The sequence below is a fragment of the Nomascus leucogenys genome, chromosome 9, assembly GCF_006542625.1.
Source record: "Nomascus leucogenys isolate Asia chromosome 9, Asia_NLE_v1, whole genome shotgun sequence".
In the NCBI taxonomy this organism is placed as follows: domain Eukaryota; kingdom Metazoa; phylum Chordata; class Mammalia; order Primates; family Hylobatidae; genus Nomascus; species Nomascus leucogenys.
The window spans coordinates 99,682,826-99,698,103 of record NC_044389.1 but is presented as its reverse complement, the minus strand read 5'-3'; the positions used below and the strand labels follow the sequence as shown (position 1 = coordinate 99,698,103).

The following is a 15,278-nucleotide window of genomic DNA, read 5'->3' as shown; positions in this document are numbered from 1 at the left end:
AGAAACCACCTGACATTTTCAGGTAAAGTTTTTTTTTTTTTTTAACGTTTTCTTAGAAGACAAGGGAATGGACAGACTGGTTATAAACTATACAAAGATCTATGTGTAGCATTTCTGGAAGATATGTTGTATGCAAATATATAGGATATTTTGCAAAGCTTCTTGGGGTGTGTGCTTGCTTCTTCCATTTCAACTACAGAATAAAGGGAAGCTTGCCTCTCATTTCCTCAAAGTGAGAAGGAGTTTGTGACTGGCTCTGATCATGGAACCTACCTCAAACGAGGCAACAGAATTCTGGTTGAATGTCACTAAGGGTCTCTGGTCTCTGTCTCAGTAGGTGAAATAAAAGGTATCGAAACACCTCATCCCTTTGAATCTGTCTCCTGGTTGTGTTCAAGGAGCATGGTGAGTTGCAGCCAACATTATTCATCACCATGTCTCTCCCCCAGGTTAAGTCTAGATAAATTATGTCAGCATTGTGGGTTGAGGTCTTGCACTACTCAGACATTTGACACTATCTCCCCTTTGGAAGTGGACCAGAAACTGAGACAGTATGACTCAATACTGCGGGTCATTATTTTGGGCAGGAAATAAAAGAACAATCATGACTCTTTGGACTTGTCTCTGTTGCCTGAGATCCTGAATTGTCTGCATTATGGAACTGAAAAGAATCAAATTGGGGTGTGGCTCAAAGAGAAAGGGCAGCCTAATTCTTACTTATTTTTACTGATATCTATTAGCTGCATGCATTTGGGAGGTACATGTGATATTTTGGTACCTGTATGCAATGTGTAATGATCAACTCAGGGCAATTGGGATATCTGTCACCTCAAATATTTATCTTTTCTTTGCATTGGGAACATTACTGATATGATTTGGCTGTGTCCCCACCCAAATCTCACCTTGAATTGTAATAATCCCCAGTGTCAAGGGTGGGGCCAGGTGGAGATAATTGAATCACAGGGCGATTTCTCCCATACTGTTCTTGTTGTAGTGAGTAAGTCTCACGAGATCTGATGGTTTTATACATGGGAGTTCCCCTGCACATGCTCTCTTGCTGCCATGTAAGACATGCTTTTGCTTCTCCTTGGCCTTCTGCTATGATTGTGATGCCTCCCCAGCCATGTGGAACTGTGAGTCAATTAAACATCTTTCCTTTATAAATTACCCAGTCTCAGGTATGTTTTCATTAGCAGCGTAAAAACATACTAATACAATTACAAATCTTCCTTCTAGCTACTTTGAAATAGACAATAAATTATTGTTAACTATAATCTCCCCACTGTACTATTGGCTATCAGAACTTATTCCTTCTGACTGTATTTTTGTACCCTTTAACCAACCTCTTTTCATCCCTGTTGCCCACCTTCCCTTCCCAGCTTCTGGTAATGATGAATCTGCTCTCTGCCTCCATGAGATCCACCCTTTTAGCTCCCACATAGGAGTGAGAACATGTGATATTTGTCTTTCTGTGCCTGGCTTATTTCACTTAACATAGCAGCCTCCAGTTCCATCCATGTCTCTCCTCAGTTTGGAAACCTTCTGATCTCAACCTGGAGGGTTTTGGTTTGAAAGATGTAAGAAAATGAGATGCTCGCCTCTGCCCAAAATGCAAGAAGTCTTTGCTAAACTCACTAAATCAGAACAGCTTGTGGCTTGAGGGAGGATGAGGTGCAAGCATTTGGGAGGAAAGCCAAATGTCATAACAAACATGAGCCCAAGCTCCTCATGGAAGATTCTTCTGGTGAATGGGCTGGCTGGGCACAGATAGCAGCATAGGTGCATTCTTGGCTGTACCTGTGCTTTTGAGGTATGGGACCAACAGGACTTGTTTTCTGGTCACAACCCTGATGACTAAAACAAGACCTGGTATAGACAGGATGAAGGGAAGAAACTGGCTGAAGGCAGTCAATAGCTACTAAAGCAGTCCCTAGCTGCCTTCATTGCTCATCAGCATAAGACACTCCCACCAGCACCATGACAATTTACAAATGCCATGGCAACAGCCCGAAGTTACTGCCCATTTCCATGGCAACGACCCGGAAGTTATTGCCCCTTTTCTAGAGTTCTGAATAACTTGCCCTTCAATTTGCATTCACCCACCCCTTAAGTTGCATATAATTGAACATGGGTATAAGTGGATATAAAGATAGTTGCCAAGAGCCCCCCAAGTCCAGCTCTGTGTGTGCTGCCTAGGAGTTAGCCCTGCTCCTCAGGGAGCAGGTCCAGTTCAATAAAAGGCTGTTCAAGATTGTGACTTTCCTTACATCCTCTCATAAAGAATGAACCTTTTTTTGCCACAAAGCAGTGTCACCTGTCACCTGAAAAGGCAACATAGGGTTGCTTGAATTCTTTTCTGAATGAAGCCAAGAATGCTCATGGGCTGAGCCCCAATTTTGGGTTCACCTGCCCTGTATCACTTTTGCATCTCAAACCAAGCCATCAAGGTGGTATTTCCAGAGACCCCAAAGAAAGGCATCAAAAATCACTTCTTGTTCACTTTGTTCAAAGGTATCACAAGTTTTTACATTTCTAGAATATCTGCTGCTTCCTGAGCTACTCGCCTTAGGCCATGAGGGATAATTTGCTGTGATCTCATTTGTTGGTTAGTTTGGGCTGGTTTCATTTTAAATAGACAAGGACTTGTGTACCAGCCAAGCCTAGCATTTGGCCTGAGATGTTTCATTCATTAAAGCATTATGAGTAGTATCCTGTGTTAGGTGATACAAGGGCTGGGAAGAAGATTCAAAAACAAGAAAACATTCCTTCTGCTCTTCAGGAGCTTACCCTCTGGTGTCAACTACAGATATATTTTTGGGAAGATTCCTCCACTTTCCTTTCCAAAACAAATTCCTAACACAACCTCACAAGTTTTTTTTTTTTTTTCATTACATATGGCAGAATTTCAATATTTTATTCACTCAGCAGATCTGAATCCAAAAGTTTACTTGCATGGTTCATGCTTATATCTAAGCTTTGAAGTAAAGCCAATACATTCGGCCCCTTGGTCTACATATCAGCTCGTTTTGCCGTCGTTGCTCACTACTCAGGAGGGCTGTTGTGTTTATTCAAACCTGTAACATCACACTTAGGGAAAAGTAGATTCCTGATAGAGATTTTGCCTTTTAAGGTGGCCAATGACACTGTTATGAGGCAAAGGGGGCCTGATTCTTACTTTACGAGGGGATATAAGGAAAGTCACAAAGCTATTATTAAACACAATCCAGGTCTATAATCATAGATATAATAATTGATTATATGATTGAATCTTGCAATTTTGAATGGAAATATACTTCACTAACATTTTAAAACAGTGCTGCTGCATAGAACTTTCTTCAATAAATGTTCTTAATCTGCACAGACCAATGCAGTAGCCATGAGCTGTGACTCTTAAATACTTAAGATGTGATTGGTGAGACTGAGGAAATGAATTTTAAACTTTAGTCAAATTGAAATACTTTAAATAGCCACACATGACTACTACTATTGTATTGGACAGTATAATTCGAGAATCATAAGATGTTTTCTTTATTGGATTCTGAAATAGCATGCTATACAATTTAAATATCTTGAAAAAGTTTAATACACAGTGTTTAAAACCTTTATATAGTAGTTATAGTATAGTTATCCATAATATAAGAGTTATAGTTTAGCCATCTGTAGTACAGTGATCAAAATATAAAATCTACAGAGGGTGTTATAGTAATCTTTAGTTCAGCAGTCTAGTGTAGTAACATACATAGGGTAAAAGCTCAAGATTCTCCCCCTCACTATCTATGTGACTTGAGAAGGCCATATAATATCTATGTCTCAGTTTGCTCATCTGTAAAATGCAGCCGACAATAATAATACATGTCCCACGGGATTGCTGTAAGAATTAAATGAGTCATTCATATACAAGCATGTATCATGGTGTTTAGCTACATGGCAGTCACTCAATAGTAACCTGACTATTTGCAGACAAACATCCCTCTTTGGAAAGATTGGCGGGCTGTTCCTTAAGCGTAAAGAGCCATTAGATGTAGTCTGTCTCGGTCAACCAAAACATCAACACAATAAAAATGTAGGCTATTAAGAGCATACAGAGTTATTGCTGGCTTATGCCAAGTAGAATAAACACCATAAATTACTTGTGAGCTAACTATAGAATCAGTGAGTTTTCAGGCATGAAAGGAGACGTTAATCAAATCTCTTCATTTCACAAATAGGGAACTTGAGCCCCATGAAAGTTAAGTGCTTTGAACACAACCAGGCAGGAATGGAACTGAGCTCCTGCATCCTGACCCAGTATCTACCAAAGACAGAGAAAATAGCCTCTGTCTAATGTTAGTCAGGGGCATTCCTCCTAGAACTTGAATTTAATGTATGTCTGTAGTTTTTTGCACATCACTTTGCTAATAGGCAGTTTTCACATATGAAATTCAAAAATATGCTCACCCCTGTGTTTACTCATACACTTTTGCCAATATTTACCCAAACTGCAAGAGCATCTGCAGTGCATCTCCAGCCCCACTCAAGCCTTCAGATGACTTCAGCCTCAACTGTTCTGGTTCAAAAGGTTGCCCATTTAGTGAAAATGTCTAAGAGTAGATGGAAAATGTATGTAGTGAACAGAGTCATAACAAAAACAATTTAAACCCTAATTAATTACTTTCTTCTCATATTAGTAAGGTTGGTGAAGTAGTTTAAGGAGCATATTTACTAGATTAAAGAAATTAGTGCAATACTGTAGCAAAATAGAGTCAGGCTTTGCTAGTGGGGATGGAAGATTATTGATTTTGGGGAGTTGAATAATGTCTTCCCCAAATTCATGTTCACTTAAAATCTCGTAATATGACCTTGTTTGGAATAATGGTCTTTGCAGAATTAATTAAGGTAAGGTTTGAGATGAGATTGTACTGGGATTAGGGTGGGCTGTAAATCCAATGAGAGTGTCCTTACAAGAAACAGAAGACACAGGGACACAGATACACATAGAGGGGAAGGTGATGGGAGATGGAAGGAGAGTAGAATGATGGTCTACAAGCCACTGAATGCCCAGGATTACTGGACAACCACCAGAAGCTAGGAGGGGCTAGGCCTGGTGGTTCATGCCCCTAAGCCCAGTGCTTTGGGAGGCCAAGGCAGGAGGATCACTGGAAGCCAGGAATTTGAGACCAGCCTAGGCAACAGAGCAAGATGTAATCTCTACAAAAATAATTAAAAACTGAGCCTGGCATGGTGCCAGGCACCTGTAGGCCCAGCTACTCAGGAGGCTGAGGTGGGAGGGTTGTCTGAGCCCAGGAGTTCAAGGCTGCAGTGAGCTATGACTGCACCACTTCACTCCAGCTTGGGTGACATAGTGAGACCCTGTCTCTACCAAAAAAACAAAACAAAACAACAACAACAACAACAAAACCCCACAAAAACAAATAACTTGAAGGGAGGCAGGGGGTAATTTATTCCTCAGAGCCTCCAGGAGGAACCAACCCTGCTGGCACATTGATTTCAGACTTCTGGTTTTGGACTTTGAGAGAATAAATTTCTGTTGTTTTAAGCCACTTAGTTTGTGGTCCTTTGTTGCATCAGCCCTAAGAAATGAATCTATTGATCACAACAATATAGCTTACTCCCAGCTTTCATCTGACTAGAGAAAAACAGGATTTACAGTTTATGCTTTCAGACAAATTGCATCTAAAAGTAGGAAATTCTAGAGTTGGCTAACGATCTGTGGTAGCAACCCTCCAAGATGGCCACCAGGGATTCTTCCCTCCTGGTATTCACACCCTTGTGTGGGTGCCTCACCTACTGAATGAATATGGCTGATATGTGCAAATGACAGGACATTGTGGAAGTAACAGAAAGTGGCTTCCTAGGCTAGGTCAGAAAATATGTACGAGCCTTGGCATCTCCTGGCTTACTTGCCTGGGGGAAGCTAGTCGCCATGTTAGGAGATCGCTCAAGCAGCACTGTGGAGAGGGCCACGTGGTAAGGCCTGCTGTGCATGTCTCTGAGCCATGTTGTGAACCCTCCAGCCCCTCAAGCCTTCAGATGACTGCAGCCCCAACTGATATCTCAGCTGTAACTTCAGGAGAGACACTGAACCAGAATCACACAGCTAAACCATAGCCAGATTCCTGACTCAGAGTGGCAGGATGAATGTCTACGGTTTTAAGCTGCTAGGTTTTGGGGAAATTTGTTATGCACCAATAGATAACTAATACAGGGTTCAGAACAGAACTCTTGGTTTCCTCTCCTGAAACAGTGTTCCCCCAAGTCTTTCTCACCATTTGGCTTAGGCAAAAAACCTTGGAGTCAATCTTGATTCTTCTCTTTCTCTCATCCTCTCACAATAAATTCAACCAGTACTGTTAGTTTTTCCTCCAAAATCCATCCAGACTCATACCTTGCTCCACTTGTTCCACTATTTTGCCCTAGATTAATCTACCACCATTTCCCCCTGGACTATTGCAGTAGCTTCCAAACCCAGTGCTTTCAATATTGCCCTTTCAAAGCTGTTTTATTAGATGCTGAGTAAATATAAATCATTTATAACACATGATGACAGAGAAAGAAGCCAAGATGAATATCCACATGCCTACTGCTGACTTTAATGAAACATTACAAGTACCTTTGAAACATTCTCTTTGTTTCTTGCTAAATGTCTTCTACCCTAAGAGGCTACTACTCTCCTGAATTTGTACTTTCGTTTCCTTGTTTTCCTTTAAAGTTTTGCCAACCTACTGCTTAGTTTGCCTGTTTTTTTTTTTTGAGCTTTTTATAAATGGAATCATAATTGACTTTAAAATTCAGTATTGTGTGCCTGAGATTCATCGATATCAAAGTGTCTAATTCATTCCTTTTTATTACTGTGTAGTATTGCTTTGTTAGAGTATGTATTAATTTATTTATTTACTCGTGTTCTTTAAAAAACATAATTATTATCACATCACTCCTTAGGTTAATTTTGTGGTGGTCCATTGCACTTAGACTAAAATCAGGCTCCCATCCATGGTATATAATTCCTATAATTTCTGTCTCAACAGTGGTAATACTGACACACTGGTCTCCATTTGTTCCTTGAACATGTCTAAAGTGTTCTGGCCTCAGGGCCTTTGCACAGCTGGTTGTCTTCTCTCTGGGGCTCTGCCTGCAGGTCTTTGTGTGACTTGGGTCTCAGTTCCATGGCACCTCCTCCTAGGGCTTTCCTGTGCCCATCCTACCTACAGAAGCAGCCCCACTCCCTACTGTTTATCCCACTACCCTGATCTCACTACCCCATTCTACTTTCTTCCTGGCACTGACGCATCTGTTTGCCTGCTCAGTTTCTGATTCCCTCCACTGAGATAACAGCCCTGTGAAGGCAGGTGCTATGTCTGTTGTGTTCACAGCTATTTTTCCTATAACTAGACCCTGAAGCAGCCCTTGGCACACAGTAGGTCCTCCCTACATATTTGTTGAGTGAATGAATACATAATGGTTTGATTTTAAAAAAAGTCAAATAAATTGGGCACTGTGCTTCTCCTTAGGTCAGTGGTTCTAAATGGGATGATGTCTCCCGAGGACATTGGCAATATCTGGAGACAATTTTGGTTGTCACACCTGGGGTAAGGGTGCTACCAGCACCTACTAGGTAGAGGCCAGGGATGCTGCTAAATATCCTATAATGCCCAGGGTGGCTCCCAACAACACAGCATGATCTGGTCCAAAATGTTAATAGTGCAGAGATTGAGAAAGTCTGTCTTAGGGGAAAGGAAAGAAAGGAAGGAAAGAAAGAAAATAAAGTGAGAAAAGGAAGAAGGAAGGAAGGAAGATGAAAAGAACAAGAAGGAAGGAAAGACATAGAAAGAAAGAAAGAAAAGAGACACAGAAAGAAATGAGAAAAAAGAAAAGAGAAAGGAAGGAAGGGAAGAAAGGGAGGGAAGGAAAGAGAAGGGAAATGAAAGGAAGGGAAGGGAAAGGAAGAAAGGAAGATGGCTTCATAGTGACCTTTAAAACAAAGCTTTAATTTCCCTCGTTTTTATTTTAAAAACAAAAATAAGATTGACGAGACTATAGAAGCATATTAAATCATAGAAAGCATAAAAATCTAGAGATAAAAAATTCTATATTTATAACTAGACTCAAAAGGATTTGACCCTTTGATTTTTCATGGCACAATAAACCAAATGAGTTTGTTTAGTAGTTAAAATGTGAGCAAGAATGGGCAGACGTGGTAACAGTTAATTTAGGATTAAAAAAAAATCCTCCCCAAACAATAAGGTTGTAACACAGCAGTATCATTTAAATAGCGTTTTCCAAAATGAAACTCTCATTTTCTTAGCATAAAAGAGATTTTAAACTTTTAAAATGCACACAGTCGGCCAGGAGCAATGTCTCACGCCTGTAATCCCAGCACTTTGGGAGACTGAAGCAGGTGGATCACTTGAGGTCAGGAGTTCGAGACCAGCCTGGACAATGTGGCAAAACCCCATCTCTACTAAAAATACAAAAATTAGCTGGGCATGGTGGCCCACACCTGTAGTCCCAGCTACTTGGGAGGCTGAGGCAGGAGAATTGCTTGAACCCAGAAGGCAGAGGTTGCAGTGAGCCAAGATCGCACCACCGCACTCCAGCCTGGATAACAGAGCAAGACTCCATCTCCGAAAAACAACAAAAAAAAGTGCACAGATCAATGGAATGATCCCTGGGTATTGTGGGATGCACAGCCAACCACAGGAGTGGTGCGCAATCTGTAAATCACACTTACGTACCTGGAGCTTGACTGAGGTGCTATCCTTGTTGGAGCCCATGCTGCAGGACCACCTGACAAGAGGAACCTTCTAGAACAATCTCCCCTTTCCCTTCTAAATTGATTTCTATTTTAACTTCTCTGGACATGTATGTCTTGAATTATGTTCTCATACTCATCATGCTGCCACTGACTCATAGTTACTGTGCCCAACACTGGGTATGTAAGAGTGGACTAAGTACATTTTCTGAATCTACTCTCAAGCTCTTAGGAACTCAGGATATTTAAACTGTCTTCACCTGCTGGGAAAGATGACCAGTTCATCTTGCTCAACTCCTCCACATATATTTTATTTGAAATAATTTTTAAAAAGGAAACTTTTACATTGAAAAACGTAAAAAAATTTTTTTTAAGTTTAAAATTCAAGTTTTAATTTTTTTTTTTTGAGGCAGCATCTCATTCTGTCACCCAGGCTGGAGTGCAGTGGCACAATCTTGGCGCACTGCAACCTCTGCCTCCTGGGTTCAAGGGATTCTCATGCTTCAGCCTCCCAAGTAGCTGGGACCACTGGTTTTCACCACCAAGACCAGCTAATTTTTGTATTTTTAGTAGAGATGGGTTTTTACCATGTGGGACAGGCTTGTCTCGAACTCCTGGCCTCAAGTATTCCATCTGCCTCGGACTCCCAAAGTGTTAAATTAGAAATCTCTATGAAAAGACTTCCCACTGAGCTTTTGCGAAGAGGCTCCCAGTGAGTGGTGTGTATGTGCTTCTGTGATTGTTTATTACCTGGAGGAAGGTATGGGCCCATAATCGTGACCTGACTTTCAGGACTGCGCTTTCTCCTCCTTCAAGTCGTCCCACTGCACAGGAGATCTGTAAACACTCGATATTTGTACAGTTCTGCAAACAGCAGTGGGAACACGTCAGTCTTTAAATTATGGTAGAGACTGAACACTGAAGTTAGCTTATTTACATTTTATTTCCTCAGAAGTCATCACCTTATCATAAATTATTCATTTAAATAAAGAACAATATATTGCAACAACCAAGAAAACACGGTTAAGTGGCGAGGACGAATGGAACACAAAATACAACATAAAATTTAAGCTGTTTTCAAATGACTTTAAGACCATCTTTCTGCAGCAGCAATTTAATTGTTCTGTTTCATTTTCTCAGAACTGGGGAAGGCATTGCTTATAGATATTCACAATACCCGATGCTGGGTTCAGCAAGTCTGGAAGGGGTTGCAGAGGAAGACTCCTGAGCCCATATTATCTCAAAGACCTACAGTTACTGACCCATTGATGTACATTTGTTCCATAACGTTCTTCTGTCTAAATTATTTCCTGGTTATAAAGGAGGCTTTTCTGTGACTTTTATTCATTAGGCTATTTTTTAATCAGTTTCTAGAATTGCCCAGCATATAATGAATAACCTTTAATATATGAAATGTATTTTCCTCAAAAGGATTCATTATAATGACATTCTATCTATCAAATCAGATTTTCTTTCTTTTTTCTTTTCTTTTCTTTTTGTTTCTTTTTTTGAGACAGAGTTTTGCTCTTGTTGCCCAGGCTGGAGTGCAATGGTGTGATCTCAGCTCACTGCAACCTCTGCTTTCTGGGTTCAAGTTATTCTCTTGCCTCAGCCTCCTGAGTAGCTGGGATTATAGGCACCCGCCACCATGCCTGGCTAATTTTTGTATTTTTAGTAGAGGTGGGGTTTCATCATGTTGGCCAGGCTGGTCTTGAACTCCTGACCTCAGGTGATCCACCCGCCTCGGCCTCCCAAGGTGTTGAGATTACAGGCATGAGCCACCATGCCTGGTCTCGAATCAGATTTCCTAATCAGATTCCAGCATGGAAATAAATGAACATATCATGATCCATTTTCTGTGTGCCATGCACAGAATGATACTTCTCTAATTGTACTCCCTCATGGGTTTAAATTTATCTTGTGGCCCATGCGTATTCATTTTTCATAGCTTAAGCACTCAACATTGGCCTGTGAGTACTCAATAAAAATCAATGTATTGGATATTATGTGAAGTAGTTGACTGAGACATTTCACTTTAATGAAATTGATATAACACAGAATAATCCAAGGAACATATTACGACGAGAACCTTTTTCGAGGACATTTTTCAAGATCCTCAGAATTCTCTGCAAAGGGGTTAGCAATATATTGTCTGATAAATTGCGATGAGATTCATTTCCTACAGGATGCTTCCAAAGGCAGGTGGGTGGACTGTCCTTGGGCTACTAGAGTTGGGTGCTGAGGTGCTGATGTTGTTTGGCTGTGTCCCCACCCAAATCTCGTCTTGAATTATAGCTTCCATGACTCCCACATGTTGTGGGAGGGACCTGGTGGGGGATAACTGGATCATGGGGACGGTTTCCCACATACTGTTCTCATGGTAGTGAATAAGTCTCATGAGATCTGATGGTTTTATAAGGGGTTTCTTCTTTCACTTGGCTTTCATTCTCTGCTTGCCTGCCACTATGTAAGATGTGCCTTCTGCCTTCTACCATGATTGTGAGGACTCCCCAGCCATGTGGAACTGTCAGCCCATTAAGCCTCTTTTTCTTTATAAATAACCCAGTCTCGGGTATGTCTTTATCAGCAGCGTGAAAATGGACTAATACAGGTGCCCGCAGCAGGAGCAGGAATTCTCAAAACTCTGTGGTTTGTGGCCATTTCAAGGACTCTCATGTTGACCTGTGCTCCACGGCTGACATGCTGTGTACCACTAACCCTGCCTTTCAGAGAGAAAAGGAGTGTCAAGGTCAGGAGTTGTAGACTCCCTGCAGATGGGATCCTAGTTAGCCAGCTCTGCTAGAGGATTCTGGAGAAGACAATGCTTGGAATGAGCCATGAAGGTATGAATGGGAGGTCACCTAGTGGAATGGGAGACCTGGCCCACGATTCTGTTGTACTAGACCAGGGCATGCTCGAGAAAGGGAAGGGCAGGGTATATGAGGGTGAAATGGACAGATGGAAGTAGGATAGCAGCAAGAGAAAGTCTGTATGAAGAATCTTCCTATGCATGCTAAGGAGTTTAAATTTTATTCAGAAGGCACTGGGGAGCCTGGAGGCTTTTATATCCAGGGGATATTGATCAGGTTTGCATTTTAGAGGGATGAGTAATAGGAAAGAGAAGAGCGAGGGAAGAGTGGGGGGCAGGAGGGTGATAGGGGCCCGTTGCAAGAGCCCCCGGTGAGTGATGCTGAGGCCCTGAACTGAGGCAGTGGAAATGGAGAGAGGAAGATAAATTTTGGAGAAGTTTAGAAAATAGAATAGAGACATGCTGACTACACAGAGGTTGCATGAGAATGCTCTTTGGAGAAGAATGGGGTGGACGGGTGCTGGTAACACTGAGACTGGGGATTCTAGAGAGGAGATACATTTGAGAAGTCATGGAGACAAGGGTTTTGGGTATGTGAGGATGGGGGTGGCTCTTAGACACCCAGATCATGCCTTTAAGGCTAGAATTCAGTAAGGGAGGGCTGAGATGACAGGAGGCACTTAGGAAGGACTGGAAATATGATCATGCAAAAAATTAAATGGATGGGAGAGAAGAGGAGGGGGCTGGGATGGAATCCTGGGGCACAGGGGCATTGAAAGGATGGGCAGAGAGAAATCTTAGATGAGAATTTCTAAGGAGAGACCATCCAAATGGCAGAAAGAGAACCAGGAGGGGATGTTTTGGGGGGAATTTCAGAAATGTGATAGTTTCAAGAAGTGGCCAATAGTATCAAATGCTGGAGAGGCATTAAGAAAGGCAAGGTGGCTGGAAGCTGGGCAATGAAAGGGAAGACAGGAAAGTTTGGAGAGGAGGAGATGGAGGTGATAGCTACAGAAACAGCAGGGGCCCACTACGAGAAAGGGAAGGGTATTCTCAGGCGGAGGAGAAATTATTTTTCAGTGTTGTAGATACAAATTTTTCCTATGCAAATTGGAAATTATGATACCAACACAGGATGTTGGCATTTTGCACTTTCAAATTCCTCATCAGAAATGTGATTCAGTAAGTTGTTTTTAACTAAACAAAAAACGTAGGAGGTCCTATTTCGCTTTTGATTTTAGAATAAACTTCGCATAATCACTTTCTATCCAGAGTTGTTTTGACTCCAGGACATAGGGAGGCATAGGATTTGCAATTTTTGAACCAGTAAGAAAGAAAGAGACTAATATATGTGTTAACTAAACCAGATACGGAAATCAAGAACTGCCTTGGCCTTCATCTGAGAGTTTCTGTGATATTCGGAAGTTTAAAATTGTCTTACATCAACATTTAAAGAGAAACAATAGAAGGAAAAAAATGGACCCTGCAACACAAATACATAAAATTTTCAAAAAAAATTTAGTTATTGATCTCTGCTGTCTCAGTGTACTCCTGAGACATACCCTGAAGCTCAGGCTTGAGCTGCCACAGACCCCACTGCTAAGACTCAGCAGGGGTTTGGGCCCATGAAACCTGAACACAGCATTCTTTTTTTAAAAAGTAGAGGCTGGGTCTCGTTATGTTACCCAGGTTGGTCCCAAACTCTTGGCCTCAAGGGATCCCTCCCACCTCAGCCTCCCAAAGTGCTGGAATTACAGGTGTGAGCCACCATACCCAGCCCTGAACACACCATTCTTGCCTCTTCCAGATAAGCAGAAGACTCTGAGATTCTGGGACAGGTACAAAACTCCAAGGGTCCACACTCACTTCAAACTACCGCAGCCCAGCATCTATGCATGGACTAACAACTGAAAGTGTATGTTCCTGAAATGGATTGAAGGTCACAGTTGATGTTTTTACCATTATTCTCCAAAGTGGCCTCCATGGCAGCTTTAGAAAAGTGAAAAGGTTGTATTGCAAGTGCTCCTTAATTCTTACAGAAAAGTTGCTTTTCATTCTCGAGATAAATACTGCCAAACAACGTTAGGAATATCTGAGCACTGAAGGAGACTAAGAACAATCCTTGGCCGGGCGCGGTGGCTCACGCTTGTAATCCCAGCACTTTGGGAGGCTGAGGCGGGCGGATCACGAGGTCAGGAGATCGAGGCCACGGTGAAACCCCGCCTCTACTAAAAATACAAAAAATTAGCCAGGCGTGGTGGCGGGCGCCTGTAGTCCCAGCTACTCAGAGAGGCTGAGGCAGGAGAATGGCGTGAACCTGGGAGGCGGAGCTTGCAGTGAGCCGAGATTGCGCCACTGCACTCCAGCCTGGGTGACAGAGCAAGACTCCATCTAAAAAAAGAACAATCCTTGAAGTTAAAACCATCTGTATTTGGGAGTTCTACCCAAGCCACCCATTTCCCTCAGTTCTATGCACACTGGGATAACTCACCAGTATTTTTGCAGGGCTCTGTCTGTGGAATTCGACCACAGGCACATCCCTCTTCCTGACAAGATGAGGAATAGTAGAGTTTCGCAAAAAGGCGCTGAGCTCAGGGGTGTCTTCTGGGGAGGCAGCAGGCTGCAAAAAGAAAGTGGGAGATACCACATACAAACGCATGAACAGTTGCTACCTTTTCATTAGCCTTGAACTCTAGGAAATTTTTTTTTTCTCAGTGGAATATGATTCACATGAGGATCCAGACGTGATTACCAGTAGTGTGTTTGACAGTGACGTGACCTGCACGCACAAGGAACAAGCTTTTGCACTCTTCAATGACAGGAATTCATGAAGCATGGGGAACGCATTCCTGGGAAGTTTATCTTGCAAGGAGAAGATTTGAAGCAGAAGTCATTTCCCCATAAGGATAGAAAACAGGCAAGTGACGTTTCAGACATGAGCCATCCTTCTCTCATTACTTTCCTCTCATTGTAGAGCGGGGCCGGTTAAACTGAGGAACGTTCTGTATGGGGACATGAATCCTGAGGTGATAGAAAAGTGAGGTGCCAACCTCATTTGGGGAAAAAGCCTGATGTGATCAAACACCCAACATCCACATGGCTGAACCCCACGTTCCTGTGCTCCTTTAGGAGAAAACTCTGCCCTGATGAAAACAACTTTTCGACAGCCTGCTACATGCTTACTGTGCTGCGGTGGCGTCTGTTTTTAGCCCCGAGTTTGTTTTGCAAATGTCCTAGAACTTACTATTTTATCTCAGGTTCCATGCTGGGTCCATCTGCTGGCTGGATAAATATTTTGAGAATTCCAATAAATCACGCAGAATATCGCATTAACATTCTTTATTTTAGACCCACTGAATACAAAGACCTAATTTTCTGCTCCCCACTCCCACCCTTGGGAATTATGATTTCTTTTACACAGTTTGTCTTCGTAGTCACAGGAGCAATAATAGTATGCCCGTCTCTATGGAATGAATAAAAGAAATTTCTACATTGCAGATGTAGGCTGCATCACAAAAGATGAAATGAGAGTGCTGAGTACGTCATGAAAACCTGGAAAAACCTACTAGACAAACAAAAGGATGGAGTCCAGACTCCCTAGCATGGCATACACAGGTCCTCACCTGCTGGCCTTGGCCGGTTTCTCCAGCCTCTTCTCTGACCTAGAACCCTAGGTCCCTCGCTTCAGCATGCTAACCTGCTCTTCACTCCCAATGGCCC

The 15,278-nt window shown here is 42.2% G+C and overlaps 1 protein-coding gene across 2 annotated transcripts in view; it reads right to left on the bottom strand.

Moving 5' to 3' along the window:
• The window catches only part of ITGA8 (integrin subunit alpha 8), a 193,316-nt gene that overhangs the window by 24,708 nt on the left and 153,330 nt on the right, over positions 1-15,278 (bottom strand). For both annotated transcript variants that reach the window (XM_030819254.1, XM_030819253.1), the window contains 2 exons: positions 14,050-14,178; positions 9,500-9,613 (listed from right to left, as the gene is read on the bottom strand). In XM_030819254.1, coding sequence (XP_030675114.1) covers positions 9,500-9,613; positions 14,050-14,178 — 243 coding nt within the window. The remainder of the gene's footprint in view (positions 1-9,499; positions 9,614-14,049; positions 14,179-15,278) is intronic.